We start from the raw sequence: 18,966 nt of genomic DNA, 5'->3' as shown, positions 1-18,966 counted from the left end.
ATTAGAGAGAGGGAGAAATTGAAGGCTTAAGTGACAGGGTGCAATTGACCATCTCTAAGTCTGGGTATTGTATCAGATCTTTCTGTTCAGAAAAAAATGCATGGGGATACTTTTCAGTTGTTTTTGTAAAACAAAATTGCTTCCTAAAGTTCCTCCTGAAATGCAAAGAAACGCTGAGAATGTGGAAGCTAGTGGTACTTGTCCTACGTTCATCTTTTTCTTATGAGCAAGATTATACCAAGGAGTCCAGAAGTTCTGCAGTGGGATGGGTCATTAAAAAATTATAAAGCATAGGTTCCTCTCTGTGTCTGAGAATAGCAGCTTCAAGTGTAACTTCCTTTATAACTGTTAGTCTCCAACACTTACTTGGTTCTTTTTGTAGCTTTTGGCCTCAGATGAAGTTATGTCCTACAACAGAAATTAGATTGATGCTTATTGCTCTTAGGTTCTGTCATAACTGGTGTTTAAGGAACCAGGGTAGAAGCTTTTAATAATAGATGAGCTATATTCTGTGCTAGCCAGCTTCGCTGTTTAAGGAGGTTAAATGATTACAAATTCAGTCTTCTGGGGAGTGTTTTGCATGTGTCTTGGGTCAGTGATATGTAAGATTTTTACTGTTAAGGTAATTGTGTGGTAAAATACAGAGGAGCTTGGTCATCAGGAAATTAATGGTGCACTGTGGGGACGAGGCGAGGGGGTGCAGGCATGGCAGGGGATCCAAAGTACCTGACTCTCATGCTCAGAAGGGTTTCATTTAAGGTCAGACTGTCAGTGGAACTCCCCTGCCACTCGATTACTGAAAGTCAGACTGTTCAGCCCCAGTGGCCAGGCGGCTTCATCTTAATTAAACGTAGGAGGCTTGCCTTCGTGTCTTGGTAAAAACTGGCAGGTCTGTGGTTTTGGGGTCCCTTAACTAGTATAAAGTCAGTTTCTCATTTCCTCCCAAGCCTGTCCACCATTGAGGATTAAGTGATCCCTTAGGTAACTTCTTGGTTAATGAAGTGTTCTACTTTAGTCTCAGTTTCAGGAGTTGTTAACTTTTAAATTCGGAATTCTGTGTAGGCGAAAATCGAGGTTTTTTTTTTTTTTTTTTTAAATGAATGTAATGCAATTAGTTAAGTACGTGCAGGAGAAATAATAGATGGAAAAATTTCAATAAGTGAGTTTTCTGCAACAGTCAAATGAGTGAGTTTTCTATCACACTAAAAGCTTTTAGAAAAAAAAAAATTCCAGACCTATCTTGAGCTGCTGCTTAAAATTAAATGAACATATTTCTTTTTTAGTGAGGCTGTGCTTTGGCCTGTTTTAACACCAGAGTGGAAGAGGTTCTAAATATTGAATTACTATCCCTTTGAAGAGGTTTCCACCACCCCCACTGCCAGCGGGGGACCTAGATTGATGTTAGAAGGCGGGGGAGTTGAGTTGAGGTCTGGCCAGCTTGGGTATTGTGAGTTTGGGTACTGAAAAACAACAGTACTTTGGAGATGCTGTCCAAGTATCAGCCACCTCGTGGGCTTACAGAGGATTTAAACATTTCTGGGATCCTTGTTTCTCCAGATGTATTTCCTAGAGTATTGACCAGGTAAGCAACATTCATGAAGTATGAAGTAGAGGAGTCACAGGACAGAGGTGAGTGAAGACTTTGAAGGAACAAAAACGAATGTTTTCATTTCAGACTCATTCAGACATACAGAAAATGAGCATAAAGGGCCAAGTATTGTGTTGACCACTTTATTTGGATTATTTGGTTTACTCCTCACAATGACCCTGAGAAATATGAAAGGTTGCCCACTTTTTTACAGATAAGAGAGCTGAGGTTCAGAGAACTTATGGAAGTTGCTTAAGGACACACAGCTGGTAATTTATGAGGCTAGAATTCAGACTCACATGTTCTGAGTCTGTTTCCAAGTGTACACTCTTGTCAGTACTCCAAGCCATTTTGGACATGTGGAGGGGATGGTCAATGGGGATAAACGTTAGAGTATCTTTCCAGGGATAAAAGTTAGATATTTTGTTTCTTGCTTCCAAATTTCTCATAGAAATCTATTGAAAACGGCCAAGTAGGTTTCTGTTCTTGATCTAACCCTGTAAATTTGGCTTTAATTTGTTTTGGAGAACAGTCGTCTAAAAAACAAACCAGGTGCGGCGGCTCATGCCTGTAATTCCAGCACTTTGAGAGGCTGAAGCAGGAGGATTACTTGAGGCCAGAGTTCAAGACCAACCTGGGCACCATAGTGAGACCTTGTCTCTACAAAAATAAGAATGAAAAAACTTAGCCAGACATGGTGGTATGCACCGGTAGTTCTAGCTACTCAGGAGGCTGAGGTGGGAGGATCACTTGAGCCTGGGAGGTCAAGGCTGCAGTGAGCTATGATTGCACCACTACATTCCAGCCTGGGTGACAGAGTGAGACCATAACTCTAAAAAACAAAACCAGTATAAACTCTTCTAGGCAGCAGATACAATGGCACTAAAGTGACATTGAATCCATATTTGACTGCTTGCTGTATCCCAGGTACTACCAGGTACTAGGATGCAACAGGAAAAAAGACAAGTGAGGTTCTTGCCCTCATGAGCTTGCAGTCTAGTGGAGAAGACAAACAAACAAGTGAATAAGCAATGTTAGGACAGTGGTAGTGGACCCAGGTTGCTATATAGAAGAGTATGTTGGAAACATATAACCCAGATTTGGGAGGTCGGAGAGGGCTTCCCAGAGGTGGAGACATCAAACTGGGGCTGTGAAGGTGAGTGGGAGTTAGCCACAAGTGGTAGTGGGAGAGGGAGGGAGATGTCTCAGGCTGCAGAGACAGCATGTGCAAAGGCCCAGGCAACAGAGCATGGTGGGGACCCTGGGAAAAAAAAAATCATTATGGCTGGAGTATGGAGAGCAGGGCTCAAGGTAGGCAGGGCTAGATCATGAAGAGCTCCAAAGAGATGTTGGAAGGTTTTAAGCAGGGTAATGATATAGTCTGATTTATGTTTCTAAAATATCATGCTGGATGTTGTATGCAGAATAGATTGAGGAGGAAAGACAGATTCAGAGAAATGAGTAGGAAGGCCTTAAGGAATCCAGTTGAGAAATGATACTGGCTGAGACTCAGGTTAGCAGGGACAAGGGAGCTAGAAGAGTCAAGAGATATAGTAAAGCTTAAAGTCAGGACAAATTCATGCTGGATTAGACGTTTTCATTCATTTATTCGACAGGTATTTACTGAATACCTACTATGTGCTAGGCATTGGTGTTTGGAATACACTTGTATATAAAACACATCACACACAGATCTCTAGAATACAGCATGTGCCTTGTACGGTGTCAGACAGGAATTGCACAAGTAAATGTGAACTTGTAACTGAGATGAAGGCTGGGAAGGAGAGATCCATGGTGCAGAGTTTATAAGAGTGGAATTTAACTTCATCTGAGGGGATGGGGAAGATTTTCTGGTGGAAATGGTAGTTGAATTCAGAGGCGGAGGGTGACTTGGCTATAATTAGAGCAAGGGGTGGGGTAGGGACGAGAGTGTTGTGGGCTTGAGAAAACAGCACAGGCAAAGGCTCTGTGGCAGGTAACATGAGAGAGGGAGGACTGGAGAAGCCACCAGGCTTTGCTGGTGGTCACTGAGAAATGGCTATGAAGGAGGAACAGATTGGGCAGGCAGGTAAATTCTTTTTGGTACATTGAGATGCCATGAGCCGCTAGGAGCAAAACTCTAGTAGCTGTGGAACATGAGAGACAGATTTGGGAATCCTCTTCACGTAACAGTGACTGGAGCCAGCAGCGTGGACGAGAAGACCAGGAAAGGTATAGAGAAGGCAGAGAGCAATACAGATTCTGAAGAGCAGCTCTGGCTTCTCTTCCCCAAGGAGATCTTTCTGCATTTGTTTTTTTCTTTATTTGCACCTTTCTTGGGAATAGAATCAAATCCTCCCTGCCCCTTTTTTTTAATGCACAGCTCAGGGAGCAATTTCAATAGAGGGCAAAGGGAAGCCCAGCCAGAGGGTGGTGTGAGGCTCAACAAGGCTGCCACAGCCCCCCTCTGCAAGAGTATCTCCCAGAGGCAGTGATCTACCTTTCTTTGCCTTGGCCAAAGCCACCCTGGAAGAATCCTGTTTTAACAGGTGCTTCCACCCAACAGAATGGTGGTGGGTGGCGGTCTAATAGTAATAGCATATGTTGATGGCATGCCTACTTCATGCCAGATGCTTTGCTGAGTGTTTATGAATACCATCTTGCTGAACCTTATGTCAGCTTGCTGAGGTAGGTGCTCTTATTCTCCCCATTTTACAGCTGGGAAAAGCGAGGCTTAGGGAAGTTCTGGAACTTGCCTGAAGTTCTTCAGTGAGTAAGTGGCAGAGCTGGGGTTTGAACCTGGGCACTTTGACTCTGGAGCCTCAGCTCCTGCCTGCCATGGGCTGAGAGGTGCTCTTGAGGTCATTCTGCATCAGGAATTGCGGGGAGGATGGTGATGCTTTGTGGAAAGAAGCAAAGCCTTAAGGAGAAATAATCTAGATAGCATTCACATATGCAGAGATCTTAGATGCATCAGAGGACAGATGAATAGCAAAAGTTCTGCGAGGCAGCTGTCCTTTGTGGGGCTAAGGGAGGGGACAGGAGTAGTTGTTTTATTTTTTCACAGGCAGGGTCTTGCTCTGTTGCCCAGGCTGGAATGCAGTGGTGTGATCACAGCTCACTGCAGCCTGGAGCTCCTGGGCTCAAGTGATCCTCCCAAGTAGCTCGGGTTACAGATGTGTACCACCATGCCCTGCTAATGTATTTTTATTTTTATTTTTTGTAGAAATGGGGTCTGGCTGGTCTCAAACTCCTTGCCTCAAGCCATCCTCCCACCTTGGCTGTTTAAAATGTGATGACAGGCATGAGCCACTGTGCCTGGTTTAGAAGTAATTGTTTGAACAAGGCTGTTTGAACATAGAATAGGCTCTATTGCCCAGTGAGACCATCCATAGGCAGCGTGATGGGGAGATTTCATTATTGGGCAGGAGGTGGAATTACATGCTTTACAGGGTTCCTTCCAACTTTTATTCCATGATTCTGTGTTTTTTGAAAGGTTAGAATGCTCTGTGGCTGGCAGTTGAGTGTAATTCGCTATTGTTCACCTTTTTTCATCAGGGGAAATAGGAAGGATAAATTATCTTCCCTGAAGTAAAATCTGTCATCATGGGTCATATAGGAGTTCATTTGTTATGATACACATCTGACTTTTTAAACAGGGGATCCTTTACTGAGTTTAAATTTTGATGCCTTGGAATCTTTCAGAATTCCACTTATCTCTCATGGAAGAAAAATAAAAATAACTAGCGTAGATCAATTCAAGTATGTCAGCCACTGTACCAGGTGCTTTTCAAGCATTATTTCATCCATTGCTCACCACAGCCTCTTGAAGTTAAATTATCCCCATTTAACAGAGGGGGAAATGAAAGCAGAGAGGTGGCGGTGGGCTCCTAATAATAAGGTAGATGATAATAATAATAATAATAATAATAATAAGAGCTTAGGGGCAGAGAGTCATGGTGGAGTGTGGGAGCTGAGTGCCTAAGCCTGCCCTCGTGTATGTCAGGCATGGCTTGTCAGCAGAGCCCCGGGTGTCCATAAGTGTTTGAAGTTCCGCAGCTCCGTGGCAGGTTGGCGCCAGCTCTGTTTTCTCTGAGGTGGTCCTTGTCATGGTGTGAGTGACATAGGAGCCCTGAGTGCAGCTGCTAGAAGTTCACAGGCACAAATGGTCCACGATCAGATAAAGAGGCGGGCTCTCCCACCCAGCTCTGAACAACAGGAAGTCTTCCAGAAGATTGCTCCTAGGCCCATCACTTCTGGGGTGGATTTTCCACTTCCACCCCTCCAGACCACAGAGGCCTGTTCTGTTGACTTTCCTGGCCTTTGTTTTTCCTTCCAGGACATCGCTGATAATTGCACTAAAACCTATCCTCCTCCCACCATCTCCTTCCTCCACTTCAGTAAGGGGAGGCCAGAGGAGATCTCCAGAGGTTTCTAGCCAGACCAGCAAGCTTTCTGCCCAGTCCTTTGTGACGGGAATTATCACATGAGACCCTGGGGAAGGATCTGTCCTCCCCCACTTTTTGGTTGTTTTTAATTGGGACCCCTGGTGGATTGCCCAGAGGATCATTAGCTGTGGTGTGTGGACTGGCCTGTGATTTCAGGCGGAGATGTAAAATGTAGCTAAAGGTTACTTACTCACTTATCTTGGCCACTTAATAAGTATCTTGGTTAGAAGATGCTTAATTTTTTTGTGACTTATGAAAGTATTACAGAGCCATGGTAGAAAAACTAGAAAACAGAATTGTGCGTAAGAAGAAACTCAGTTCTCCGTAATCATCTGGAGTATAAGAACATTTAACATTTTAACCTGTGTTTCCAGGATCACTGTTGATAAACACCTCCACTGAAGAGTCAGATAGACCTAGGTTGGGTGCGGTGGCTCATGGCTGTCATCCCAGCACTTTGGGAGGCTGAGGCAGGCAGATCACTTGAGGCCAGGAGTTCAAGACCAGCCTGGCCAACATGGCAAAGCCCCATCTCTACAAAAAATACAAACATTTAGCCAGGCATGGCGGTGGGTGCCTGTAATCCCAGCTACTCAGGAGGCTGAGGCAGGAGAATCGCTTGAACCTGGGAGGTGGAGGTTGCAGTGAGCTGAGATTGCGCCACTGCACTCCAGCTTGGGCAACAGAGCAAGACTCCATCTAAAAAAAAAAAGTCAGATAGACCTGGGTTATAACAACCCTGGTCCTCCTGCTTGCTAATTGTATGTGACATGGGGATCTTACCTCTCTGTATTACACCTCAGTGTCTTCAACAACAAAATGGCAATAATGGTAGTTCCTACCTCCTGTGGTCCTGAGGATTCACTAAGAGAACATTTGTAAAGCACTCAGCACAATGGTGGGCATGAGAAATCCTTGATAAATGCCAGCTAGTATTATCAGAAAAGAAAATAATGCAGAACTGTGCCGTAGGAATGCAATGTCCAGACATCTATTGCAACGATCAGCTGCAAGCAACATGGGGTACATCATGCTTTGTCACTCGAGGACACTGAATTGTCTGCTTCTTCCCCTTAAGGGTCTGGAATCTTTCAGTAAGGTATCCAGGTGGTGGTGATGGTTCACAAAACAGCAGGCATTTTCTGGCCTAGTCTCCACTGGGGTTGAATGCTTATCTGAAGGGTGATCCTGAAAGGAGAGCCTTAGTCACACTGGACAAGGCCCTAGTCCTCTTGTGGAGCACATACCTGCTCTCCTGCATTTGGAAATTCCCTGGTGTCCTTTCAGGATGCCAGGGTGTACAGACATAAATTTGGTCTGGTTCAAAATTCAAACAAATTGTCTTCTAATAATTGGTCTTAGAAGTATGCTGACTTCCTGACCCTTTAAGATAAAGCTTTATAATATAAGCGCAGAAGGGAAATATTAATCCCCCTGGCTGTTTTCCATTTGTGCCACCTTTCTGGATGCTGTTTAAAACATCGGTTTGCCTTTAGATATAAAATATGTAGTTATGAAGAATTAAACAATGACTGACATGATTCCAGAGAGTGGTACTTGGCAAACTGTCCTTCTGCACATTATTTGTGTATCTTCCCTCAAGGTCTAGAGATGCTGGCTCTTTTGTTTGAGAGTTCATTCTGTGTTCTCAGTTGCTGTCTGCCTCTATAAATAAGTTCATGTTTAATGAAATGCTCTTTATCTCTCCTGCAATGTCTGGGTTGTTGGAGGGGAGGGAAGGGGATGACAAATTAGCTTTTCCCTGCAGCTTCTCATAAGCAGTGAACTGAGGTTCTTCAACATAAGTTTGCTTTCGGTAACTGACATTCCTGCTAAGGTGGTAGGTTGCTTCCCGAAGTGTCATGCTGATCATTGCTGCATAATTCTTCCTGAAAGAAAACTTGGCACCCAGAAAGCAATTGAAGGAGACACAATACCATTCCACACTGTTACAACTCTTGTGACTGTGTGGGGTAAATGGCTGCTGGAAGGGGAAGTTGAGTAAATTGATGGGGAAAGGGGTGTAAAGGGGTCTGGGTTTGGAGGAGGGGTTTTGGGAAAACTTGGGTTGCCCTGGGCATCTCCACAGCAGATGCCTGAGGAAACACTGGGCTATTAGCTGTAGTCCACACCAGCACACAGTCTTCCCGCGTAACTGAGTTTGTTTTTTAAATGTCAATTTAGCTTTTTACAATTGGTTCCCACTCCTCAATATTTATGGCCCTGATGAAAGCTGTTTCTAGGAGTCACATCAATATTTTTGTTGATATTTATGTGTGTGTATGTGTGTTTAATGCTTTCTGGGCTATGTAGAGATTTCCTGAGACTTAAGAGCTTTTTCTAAGACTGCCTCTAACTAGCTGTGTGTTCCTGGGCAGGGAACCTTATTATTCTTACCCAAATACTGAAGGATCTGGGCCAGGTGCTGTCTAAAGGGTTTTCATCCTCTGGAAGTGTTTCTTGGTGAAGGATGAGAAGGAAAGACATTTAAGTAGCATTTGGGTGAAGTGCATACAGTTATGAATTCTTAAAATGCCTAAAAGGCTGCTGGAAATTTGTGGTATTTATTACCAGGCTTCCTTTTATTAATGTCATTTTGTTGCTTTGGTACCTTAGCCCAGGCACTGTGGCCTTGCCAGAAGCAAGTTTTTATACCAGGTGTTTCCTTCTGACTTAACATTCCCTGAGGCAAATTGAATATGTTAATGTTTCATAAGTCAGACTTTCCAGGTAACTCCCTAATCACTGCAACGTTCTTGGCTATGTTCCCTGCAGGCTTTCTATTCACTGCAGTTTTTATTATCAAGGGTCCTCAACTTGTAGAATCTGATTCAGGCACGGTTTTGTTAGAAACAAATGTTACTGTGTTTGGAATATCCTGAAATTAAATAATATACGGGGAAAAAATGTTGTTGCATATGTCCTTACTTGGCTCATTGAATTGCCTGCCTGTCAAACTCTTATTTAAATTTGACTTTTAAGTAAGGCGCTTTGGAAAATTGAGCTAAGCCAACTCTTAGTGACTTTTTTCCCCCTCTGAACATTTCTTTTCTTCTAACAATGCTGCATATTTTACTTTGTCTAGGATTTTCAAGAAAGACATGTCTGACAAAATGTCTAGCTTCCTACATATTGGAGACATTTGTTCTCTGTACGCGGAGGGATCGACAAATGGATTTATTAGCACCTTGGGGTAAGAGCATGCAATTTCTTGTGTGGAAGGATTTGTTTAAGACATCATAACGTCAGCTTAAAACTGTGATTTTTCTGACATAAGAACGTTACCATTTTACTTGGCTTTCTAAGTGTGGTTGAAATCATAAACACCAAATCTCATATTAGCCAAGTTTAACCTCTTATACAAAAACACAATTTTCTGTATATTTCTGAAAGAGCAAAACCTCATTATTTAGGACACTATTCTGAGTTTATTAAAATTTGCTCTTCCTTTCTATATAAAAGGGAGAGTGCCTTTATTCCACTATGGAATACAGTTTAAATGGAATAAAGTGTAAAGATGAATGTTTACAGAGCCCAAAGAAGTGCTTTTTAGTTTTGTAAAGGCTCTTCTTTTCAAATAGTGACTCCTTTATAATATAAGCAAAGACCAAACCTCCCGGGCTGCCTATCTCTTTTCTTTGAAGCAGACATTTCCTACTTTACATTGCTGTATGCATTTGAAAATTACAAATTGCATAAAGTTCTATAAATCAGATTTTTGCTCTTTTGTGCTTTTTATACAACTTTTAAGGGTACAAATATATTTCATAATGTACTCATTTGATTATCTTCTCCCGTCTCCTCCTACGCCTATTGTCTAGAAGAGGAAATGAGAGGTGAAATAGTCCCAAAGGCAGACAGAGGCAGAATGGAGAATCAAGATGGTTAACTCCAAAATAGTTACGAATGGTCTATATTGTCTTTGTGTAGAAAGGAGTAGTGAGGGCCTGGGGTGGCATTGTTGAATTTGGCAAGAGCTGGTCTCAAATAAATTGGGGGAAGGAAGACCAGCAGCTTCTCCAAGAACCTCATTTTTACAGCAGCCAGACCTTCCTTTTAATTATAGCTATTATTTAAAGCATGCTTGTTTCCTGGTATTTGTGCAGAATGAGTATTCATAGGCTCTCATGCAGGTTACTTCACACTCAGGGAGCAAATTATTATAGATACAGAATTATAGCTCAATTAGACTTGTGCTCCCACTGTAGAGAGATTTTGTTTCAAATGTCATCCAGTGAAAAAGAAGTCATCCATGACTGCCTGATCACCAGATCCAGTGACTTTCTACATTTGACCTCTCTCCATTATGGACCTACCCTTAACAATTTATCTTCTGTGGCTTTTGGCAAAGAGGCCTCCTTCTGCCCTGCCTCTGACTGTCCCTCCTTTCTTCATGGTTGGCTCCTTCCTGTTTTCATCGTCTATGGTTGACTGTTTTACCCTCTTCTTCTTTTCAGCAATGACCACAACAGTAATAAATGAAAAGCACTAAATGAGCCCAGTGGGTATTTGCTGTGTGCTAGGCACTATGCTAAATACTGTGCCTACATCTTCCTTAATCCTCACACAACTGTCTATGGTGAACGCTATCATCATTACTGTTTGTGGAGGCAAAACTTTTGAGCTTCAGAGAGGCAAAGTCACTTGCCCAAGATTTCACAGCTCAGAAAATTCCAGACTCTAAGGCTAGGGCTGCCAACAGTTGCTCTCTGCAGGCCAGCTTCTCTCTTTCCAGCTTCCTTGTCTGCCCACAGCTCTCCCTCCTCCTTGAGTGTGCACAGCCCCTATCTGGATGCCTGGTTAAACCTCAACCCACTCTATTCCCATGTTTCCCCTGGGGGTCTTGATTTCCCAGTCACCCAGGTGCCTCCTGAGCCCCCAAGATCTTAGTACCTTCTTTCTCTTCCAGGGCATCTCTTCTTGAAAATCATATGAAGTGCTTTTTAAGTGTTTTCCTCAAACGTTGTAAACAAATTAATGATGAGTCCCTCCTGCCCTTTTAAAGTGAGGAGGGCTTCTTTTTGAACTTTGGGTTGCTAATACTTTCTTGAGATGAATACTTTATTTTCTCAGTTGCTTGCACATATTTGAGGATAGCAGTGTAAAAATGGGGTTGGAAAGAAAGTTTGACAACCCTTCCTGTTTTTAATATTTGTGGAGGACCTGTTGTGGACTACAATGAGTGACTGCCAGTCGTTATGGGACTCACTGTGTAGCACTCCAGCCCCATCCCATTTATATAGATGGTGGTTACCTCCAAATGGCTTCATCTACTAATTGAACTTTAGAACTCCAATAGGATCTTGGAGGGCAAGTGTGTGTGTGTGTGCACACTACTCAGTGGCAGGCTTCTGAATTGCCTTTTTAGCTTGTTAAAAATAAAGGTTCAGCTTGGTGCAGTAGCTAACGCCTGTAATCCCAGCTACTTGGGAGGCTGAGATGGGTGGATCCTTTGAGGCCAGGAGCTCAAGACCAGCTTTTAAGACCAGCCTGGGCAACATAGCAAGAACCCTGTCTCTTTATAAAAACAAGACGGGCAGGGTTCTTGGGCCTCATCCTACAGCACAGCTTTAGTAAGCTGGGTTGACAGAGTCCTGGTGTCAGTATATTTGGAAACAATAAGTCTGATGAACATCCCCCTCATTAAGAATCCCTGAGACCAACTTTCATTTTACAGATGAAAAAACTGAGACCGGTAGGGGTAAAATGCCATAGTCATGATCATGCCGCTAGTAGGTGGCAGAGTGCCATCTACAATTCATTTGTTGTCTGAGCTTAACTGGGGCTCCTCTCTCCACTTCCTCCCCATTTGAGAACTTGATGATTTATTTATTTATTTATTTTCTTGAGATGGAGTCTCACTCTGTCACCAGGCTGGAGTACAGTGGCATGGTCTTGGCTCACTGCACCCTCCACCTCCTGGGTTCAAGCGATTCATCTGCCTCAGCCTCCCATGTAGCTGGGACTACAGGCGCCTGCCACCATGCCCAACTAATTTTTGAATTTCTGGTAGAGACAGGGTTTTGCCATGTTGGCCAGAATGGTCTCGATCTCTTGACCTCGTGATCTGCCTGTCTCGGCCTCCCAAAGTGCTAGGATTACAGGTGTGAGCCACCACGCCTGGCCATGGCTTGATGATTTATTAACCTAGCCCTACCTTGGATTCTGAGCCCACCCTGTCAAGCATTATGTTAGCTCTGGGGGCATTACTATACTTACAGGAGCTCAGGGTGGTGGTTTTATATATATATATTCTGCTCTTGATTTTTACATGAGAACTCAGGCCGTTGGCTACACTGTCCCTCTTGTTTATACAGTGAGGTCTTGTGTCGTGAAGCTGAAGGAGGCAAACTGCTGGTGGGGTACCACGGACACTTTGATTTACCCACCAAATAGATACTGAGCTGCCAGCCTTGGGCATCTTCTGGCCTTCATGGAGCTGGTAGCCTGGTGCCCCTTTGGAGTCTCAGTCAGTGAGGTTGGGAGGACGGAGAAGGAGAGGCAGAGAGTGTCTGGCACAGGAGAAGCTTTGGGGGGCTTTGTGGAGAAGGTGGGGCTCTTAATCTGAGTCCTGAAAGACAGGCGGGACTTCAGGAGGCAAAAGGAAATCTTGGAGAATAGAACAGCAAGGGTAAAGGCTGAATATTTAATGGTACCTTGCATTTGGGATAAGAGGAGGCAGCACAGATGAATGGAGGAACCCTGGAAAGCCATGGCGTGTTAGCTGGGAACAAGTGCAAGTTCTGTGGTCACTTGGAAGATTAGCCTGTTCTATCAGTACCAGTTTTAGGAGCTTGGACAAGTTGTGTAACTTCTCAGAGTCTCAGTTCCCTCATCTGTTCAAAAATATATTTTTAAGTGGTTCTTCTTAAAGAATTGTGCAAGTTAGACTTAGCAGTCAGGACTTTAAATACTGAGTCTTTATGTAATGTGAGCTTATTTATTTGTAATTTTTTTGTACTTTCCCCACTAGTTGCTTTTGATGCTCCAGAGTCCTTTCATATCTTCATGAGTTTGCACTCATGGTTCTTTCCACCTGGAAATGCTCCCCTCTAGCCTCCAACATCGATTTCGACTCTTCCAGTAGTTCCATTACAACTTCCTCTGTCTGCAGCTTCTCAGATGACCTCAGGCACAGTTCGATTCTGGCTGTATTTTTTTTCTTCCTTCTCTTATAGCCCTTAGACTATATTCTCCTTATCAGTTTGTTCTTAAGGCTCCTGCACTAGCCTTGAGCTCCCAAAGAGCAAGGGCCTGGCTCATATTCACCTGGCACAAAGTCAGCTCCTCAGCTACCCTTAGTTGAATGCAACAGCCCCTTGCTGTGTCTTGTGACTTCAGCCACATTTCATGCTATACTCAGATCTACCATGGACATGGTTATGGGAAAGGAGCCACAGAAAACAGTAGCCTTAATGTGTCCTTCACAGAACAGAATGCTGGGCTTTTGGATTAGGTTTAGATCCATGCATAGGAAGCCTCTAGTGTAAAGAGTTCCTGGCAGGAGAATATGGCAGTCTAAATGTTGCACAGGAAAAGCCCTGGGATATCTGATTTTTGCATAGTGCTAAGAGTTTCATTTTCATACACTTGACAGAGCATTTATCTGTCTTCTTTACAGCCTGGTTGATGATCGTTGTGTTGTACAGCCAGAAACCGGGGACCTTAACAATCCACCTAAGAAATTCAGAGGTAAGGTGGTGGCTTTCCTGGAGTAGTCACCTTGACTCACTTGAAAATTCAGGAAGTGTGTTGTTGGTGTGTGTGTGTGTGTGTGTGTTTATAAGCAAAATAGGCTTATTTACTTATGTATTTTTTTCAGAGTATGATTTCAGTTCTAAGCTTTACAACCTGAAAAATGCATACATAAATTTAGTATCAAGATTGGGGTGGCTTTTACTTGGTCCTTAATTTGTCTATTAAATATGTGTTGACAAGTGCTAATTTGGTTTAAAGTCTTACATTTGTATTGGTATTTCTTCAAACAAATAGGATTTATGGATCCAGTCACAGGGAACATTCATTATTTCAGCAATCTCACTGTCCCTTTGGGGATGCTGATATTCTTAGATACCTTCTTTAAGAGGTATCTAGTGATACCTCACTGAACGTCTCACTGGCATGAAACGTTCTTAATTATTGCACTTGTTTTTTGAGTTAAAAGACATAGGCAGGCTGGGCACGGTGGCTCATGCTTGTAATCTCAGCACTTTGGGAGGCCAGGGTGTGCAGATTGCTTGAGCCTGGGAATTCTGGATGAGTCTGGGAATTCTAGACGAGTCTGGGAATTCTAGACGAGTCTGGGAATTCTAGACCAGCCTGGGCAACATGGTGAAACACTGTCTCTACTAAAAATACAGAAATTAGCTGGGTGTGGTAGCATGCACCTGTAGTCCCAGCTACTCAGGGGGCTGAGGTTGGGAGGATCACCTGAGCCTGGGAGTTCCAGGCTGCGGTGAGCCGAGATCACACCACTGTACTCCAACCTGGGCGACAAAGTGAGTCCCTGTCTCAAAAACAAAAACAAAAAAAAGACATAGGCAGGGCAGCTTTTCTACCCAAATTAGTTTTTTCTTTAGGCCTCCTGAATTTGGCATCTTTCTCCAAAGGTAGCTTAGTTTATTGTAGGAGGTCTTTGAAATACACTTGGTATCTTAGATGATAAACATTTGTTTTTCTTTTTTGTTGTTGTGGTTAGTGGTCCTCAGCTCTAGCCACATGTTAGAATTATCTGAGGAAGTTTTTAAATTAAATAGATGCTTGGGGCTCCATTGCAGAGCTTAGGACTTAGGGATCCACTATACAGCCCTAAGCATCTATTTATTAATTAAATTATTTATCAATTAAGGTAACCTCTGGAATTGGGATAATTCTTTACAGCCAGGGCGAAAAACCACTGGGTTAGGTATTTGACTGATGGCTTCAGTCCCAAAGGGCTCAAATCTTGCCGTTTGCAGATTATATAACTCGATTTCTGAGTTCTTATTGTTTAGTGGTTTAGAAACTGTTTGACTTTTTTGGATAAAAGCTAAATAAATTAGAATAAAATAGAACGCAGACGTTCAGATGGAGAAAAGCCATTTGGAAGACATTTGGTGTTGAGTTGCATCCAGTTGGCATGAGACAATCAGGAGAATGTTTTCACCTGAGGATGGGTGGGGGTGGGGGGAGGCTGTTAAAAAAAGAGAGAGAATAACAGTTGTTGATACAAGTTGTAAGAGGAACCCAAGGCGGCTATTGCCTCCACCACCTTTTTCTTCTCAATCCTTCTTTCATGTTTCCTTCCAAGACAAGACAAAATCTTGAGTGCTGCAGAAATGAAATGTTTCGTCCAATGATCATAACTCAGTCACTCATAGAATTACTTCCCCACTGTGAATATTAAAAGGGACAAGATCAATTGACTGTGCCAGGCCCTGTGCTAAGCACTCTGCCTGCATTAGCTCAGGGAGCTGTCCCTCCTCCCTAGGAAGAGATTGATACACTCAGAACTTAAGAACCTTGTCTGAGGTCACATGGCTGGTGACGGGATGGAGTGGGAGCCATGGTTCTCAACTTTGGCTGCACAGGGAAATCACCTGGAGAACTCTCAGAAACACTGATAGCTGAATCCAGCTCAGGGATTTTGAGTTAACTGGGCATTGGGAGTTTTGAAAGCTTCTCAGGTATTTCTCTTGTGCCGCCAAGGTTAAGAACCATGGCTAATGACACCTAGGCTAATAAAACCTGAACTTTGTTATTCAGGGAAGAGGTGATCTAGGTTTCACTTTTGCAGCTGGGACCAAGGGGCGGGATATGAGTCCGGAAGGCATTGCTTGGGTCCAGCGTGAGCTCTTATCCTGTTCTATATACAGGCCTTGGGAGCTGGGAGATGAACCTGGGAGAGATTCTAATGTACTGTACGAAGTTAACTAGTGGCTATCTGTTTTTTACAAATATATGCACACAATTTAAAGTTTTATTTTTTAAATCGACATATATTTATGGTGTACAACATGATGTTTTAGAATATGCATGTATAGTGGAATGGCTAAACTGAGTTAATTCATATATACATTACCTCACATGCTTATTATTTTTTTTTGCTGAGAACATTTAAAAACTACTCTTAGTGAGTTTCCAGTATATGTTATATTGTTGTTTGCTGTAGTCACTATGTTGTACAGTAGATCTCTGGAACTTATTCCTCCTAACTGAAATTTGTATCCCTTGGCCAACATCTCAATCCTCCACCCCAGCCCCTGGTGACCGCCATTCTACTCTCTGTCTCTAGGAAGGAGTTCAATCTTTTTAGATTCCACATATAAGCAAGATCATGTGGTATTTGTCTTTCTGTGCCTGGCTTATTTCACTTAGCATAATGTCCTCCAGGTTCATTCATGTTGTCGCAAATGAACCAGGAACTGTTTGAATACAGGGTTATAATGTTAAAAATAAATAGGACTATAGCAGGGGAAGTCGGAGGAGACATGTTTTTCTGGCACGACTGTAAAGGTGCCTGGTGCTTGGATGTATATATGGTGGCTGATTTGAAGGGACTGTTTTGAGATAACAGTAATAGTCTAACAGAAGCTATTTGGAAGGAAGCAAACTCCTTTTACAGCCTGGTCTGGTTCTACAGGTGGTCACATGACAGTGACTTGATTTGTTGACTGCTTTTCTCCCTAAATTAAAAATAAAGGTTTCTGGGTTGTGAGATGCTTTGTCCTTGTGGGAAAATCTGGTTCAAAACAAGCTCTGCTGCAGGCTTTGGGAATGTAGGTCAGGACTTCCTTAATTCCATGTGCTAAACCAGAGGTCCCCTGCACCCAGGTGAAGGGCCTAGGCAGCTCTGCCTTTGCAGGCTGCCTCAGTGCTGGAAAGATCTGCTTCTCCACCGTGGAACTTGGGCAGTGAGTTTTAAAAAATTTTCCAAAGCATTCCTTCAACTGCGGTGCAGCATACTTTGACATTTTTTTTTTTTTTCTAAAATGAAGAGAAAGATCTCTCTTTTGGAAGCAATTGCTGTGTTTCCAAATATAAGTGTATTTTGGAGCTGAAGTCATTTTGATGTTTAGAAATTGTGCATAGGGCAGTTGGGCAATTTGGAGGCATTTCTAGTCCATTTCCTCATGGACTCGTTGCACCCTAGAGTTTAACAAACACATATGGAAAAGCGAGATGCTGGCAAGCAGCCGAATGGGATGATGGAGTCTTTATCTGAGCAATCAGCAGAGCTGCATGTAGTCATTTGGGTTTGCTCTTGCTTCCATTGTTTCCTTGCCAAGTTATTTCCTATATTGAGAACCATCATAACCTGTTCTTAAGTAAATGGAAATCCAAGGCCTGTTTATGCAATATTCCCCATGGCTTCTGACTTTGCATCTTTAATTTTGTGAGCTCCTGAGATCTGCAGCCCTAATGGTTAATAAAAGAGGCTCTTGGATCAGGCTTCCTGGTTCATATTCAAGTTCCATGAATTCTTTGCTGTGTGACCCTTAACAGATCACTTCACCTTTGCCAACCTTGGTTTTCTCACCTGTAAAATGGGAGAGGATAATAGGCTCTATCTCATAAGGTCATTGGGAAAATTAATTGTGTGTGAAGAATTTAGTACTGGGGGAGCCTGACCCTTAGTTAAGAGTTTAAGCCTTATTCTTTTCTTTGTATTCCCAGTACTTAGTACAGAGCCTGGTACTTGTAAATCTCATATTTAATTTTATGAGAATAATTATATATTGTTATTTTTTTTGTCTTCAAATTCTTTGTGGGTGGGGATGTGTACATGAACCCCTGGGCTTGTATTTGAGCCCCAGTGCCCCTGTATGCAAGCTGAGTAACCTTGATAGATTACATAATATTTCTCAGCTTGTTTCCTCACTTGTGAAGTAGGGTCAAACAATTCCATCCTTATAAAGATAATATGCATAAAAAGCCTAATAGAGTGCTTAGTACACAGTAGTTGTTCAGTGAGTGGTTGCTGTTAATTTTCACAGTAGACGTAGAAGAGTTCAACATTGAACACACTTGCTTTTTTTTCTCTGATGGTTGAAAGTACATTTCCAAAGTGAATTGCTTTTTTGTGTGTATGTGATTTCCTTGAATATATCTCTTGCCTCTAACTTCCTCTGTAGGAAGGTTGGCTGCACATCTGTTTCACATAAGCCACATCTTTTTCATCTGAATGAATTTTGGACAATATCATTGTCCTCGTAAGGGATGAGGAGAGCTGAGACTTAGAATAATGCAGCAACTTTAGTTCTTGTATTAATGTGGTACCATTTTAAAGCCCCAACGTCCATGGAAGGTAAGGCAGAACCTCTTCTTCTCCCTGATTTGTGTTGTCTTTGCCCATAATCTTGAAAGAATAGAGAAGACAAAATCAGATTGAAACAGGGAATAGAAACTTTGTGATTAGTGAATTCCTTTCTCTGTATTATCTTTTCCTCTTCCCACTTTTACCAGTCCCTCCCCCAGCTCCCCGGTGCTAAATATAAAGGCATCTTCTACAAAGAAAAGGTGGAAACTAACAACTAGTCTTCATTTTGCTCCCAGAATCTCTGCTCTTTTTAAATATAAATCACCTCCAGGGTTGTTGGAGTAGAAACAAGGGAACTGAGCTTTTGAGCAATTAGATAGGCTTTAGTGTTGATCATGCCATTATTGCATAAGATTTGGGCAACAGTCAGGCTCTTGCTTTCAAAACCTAATCTTCTCTGTTCACATCAAGAGGCCAGTCATGGCTCTAAATTCTTGATGTTGGACAGATGTTACCATATCAATGATATCAAAATGTGCAGCTTTTAACCTTGCAGGGAGCCCCTTAGTTTCAGAATAAAAGTTGTTCAAAGCGAAACTTACAGTTCAAAATGAGGAGAAGTTGGGGCAGGAAAAAATGAGGTGAAAGGAATCATTATTCTATCACTAAGTGGTTTATATGAATTGAGGAGGGGATCAGACAGACTGAATATG

General features: G+C 42.6%; 1 protein-coding gene across 4 annotated transcripts in view; it reads left to right on the top strand.

The window, feature by feature from the left end:
• ITPR1 (inositol 1,4,5-trisphosphate receptor type 1) overlaps positions 1 to 18,966 on the top strand; it is a 354,448-nt gene that overhangs the window by 14,131 nt on the left and 321,351 nt on the right. For all 4 annotated transcript variants that reach the window (XM_024244292.3, XM_009238773.4, XM_024244293.3 and 1 more), the window contains exons 3-4: positions 9,101 to 9,208; positions 13,637 to 13,707. In XM_024244292.3, the coding sequence (XP_024100060.3) occupies positions 9,117 to 9,208; positions 13,637 to 13,707 (163 nt within the window). In that variant the 5' untranslated portion in view covers positions 9,101 to 9,116. The remainder of the gene's footprint in view (positions 1 to 9,100; positions 9,209 to 13,636; positions 13,708 to 18,966) is intronic.

The sequence above is a fragment of the Pongo abelii genome, chromosome 2 (genome assembly GCF_028885655.2).
Source record: "Pongo abelii isolate AG06213 chromosome 2, NHGRI_mPonAbe1-v2.0_pri, whole genome shotgun sequence".
NCBI lineage: Eukaryota > Metazoa > Chordata > Mammalia > Primates > Hominidae > Pongo > Pongo abelii.
This window is presented reverse-complemented; position numbering and strand designations above follow the sequence as displayed.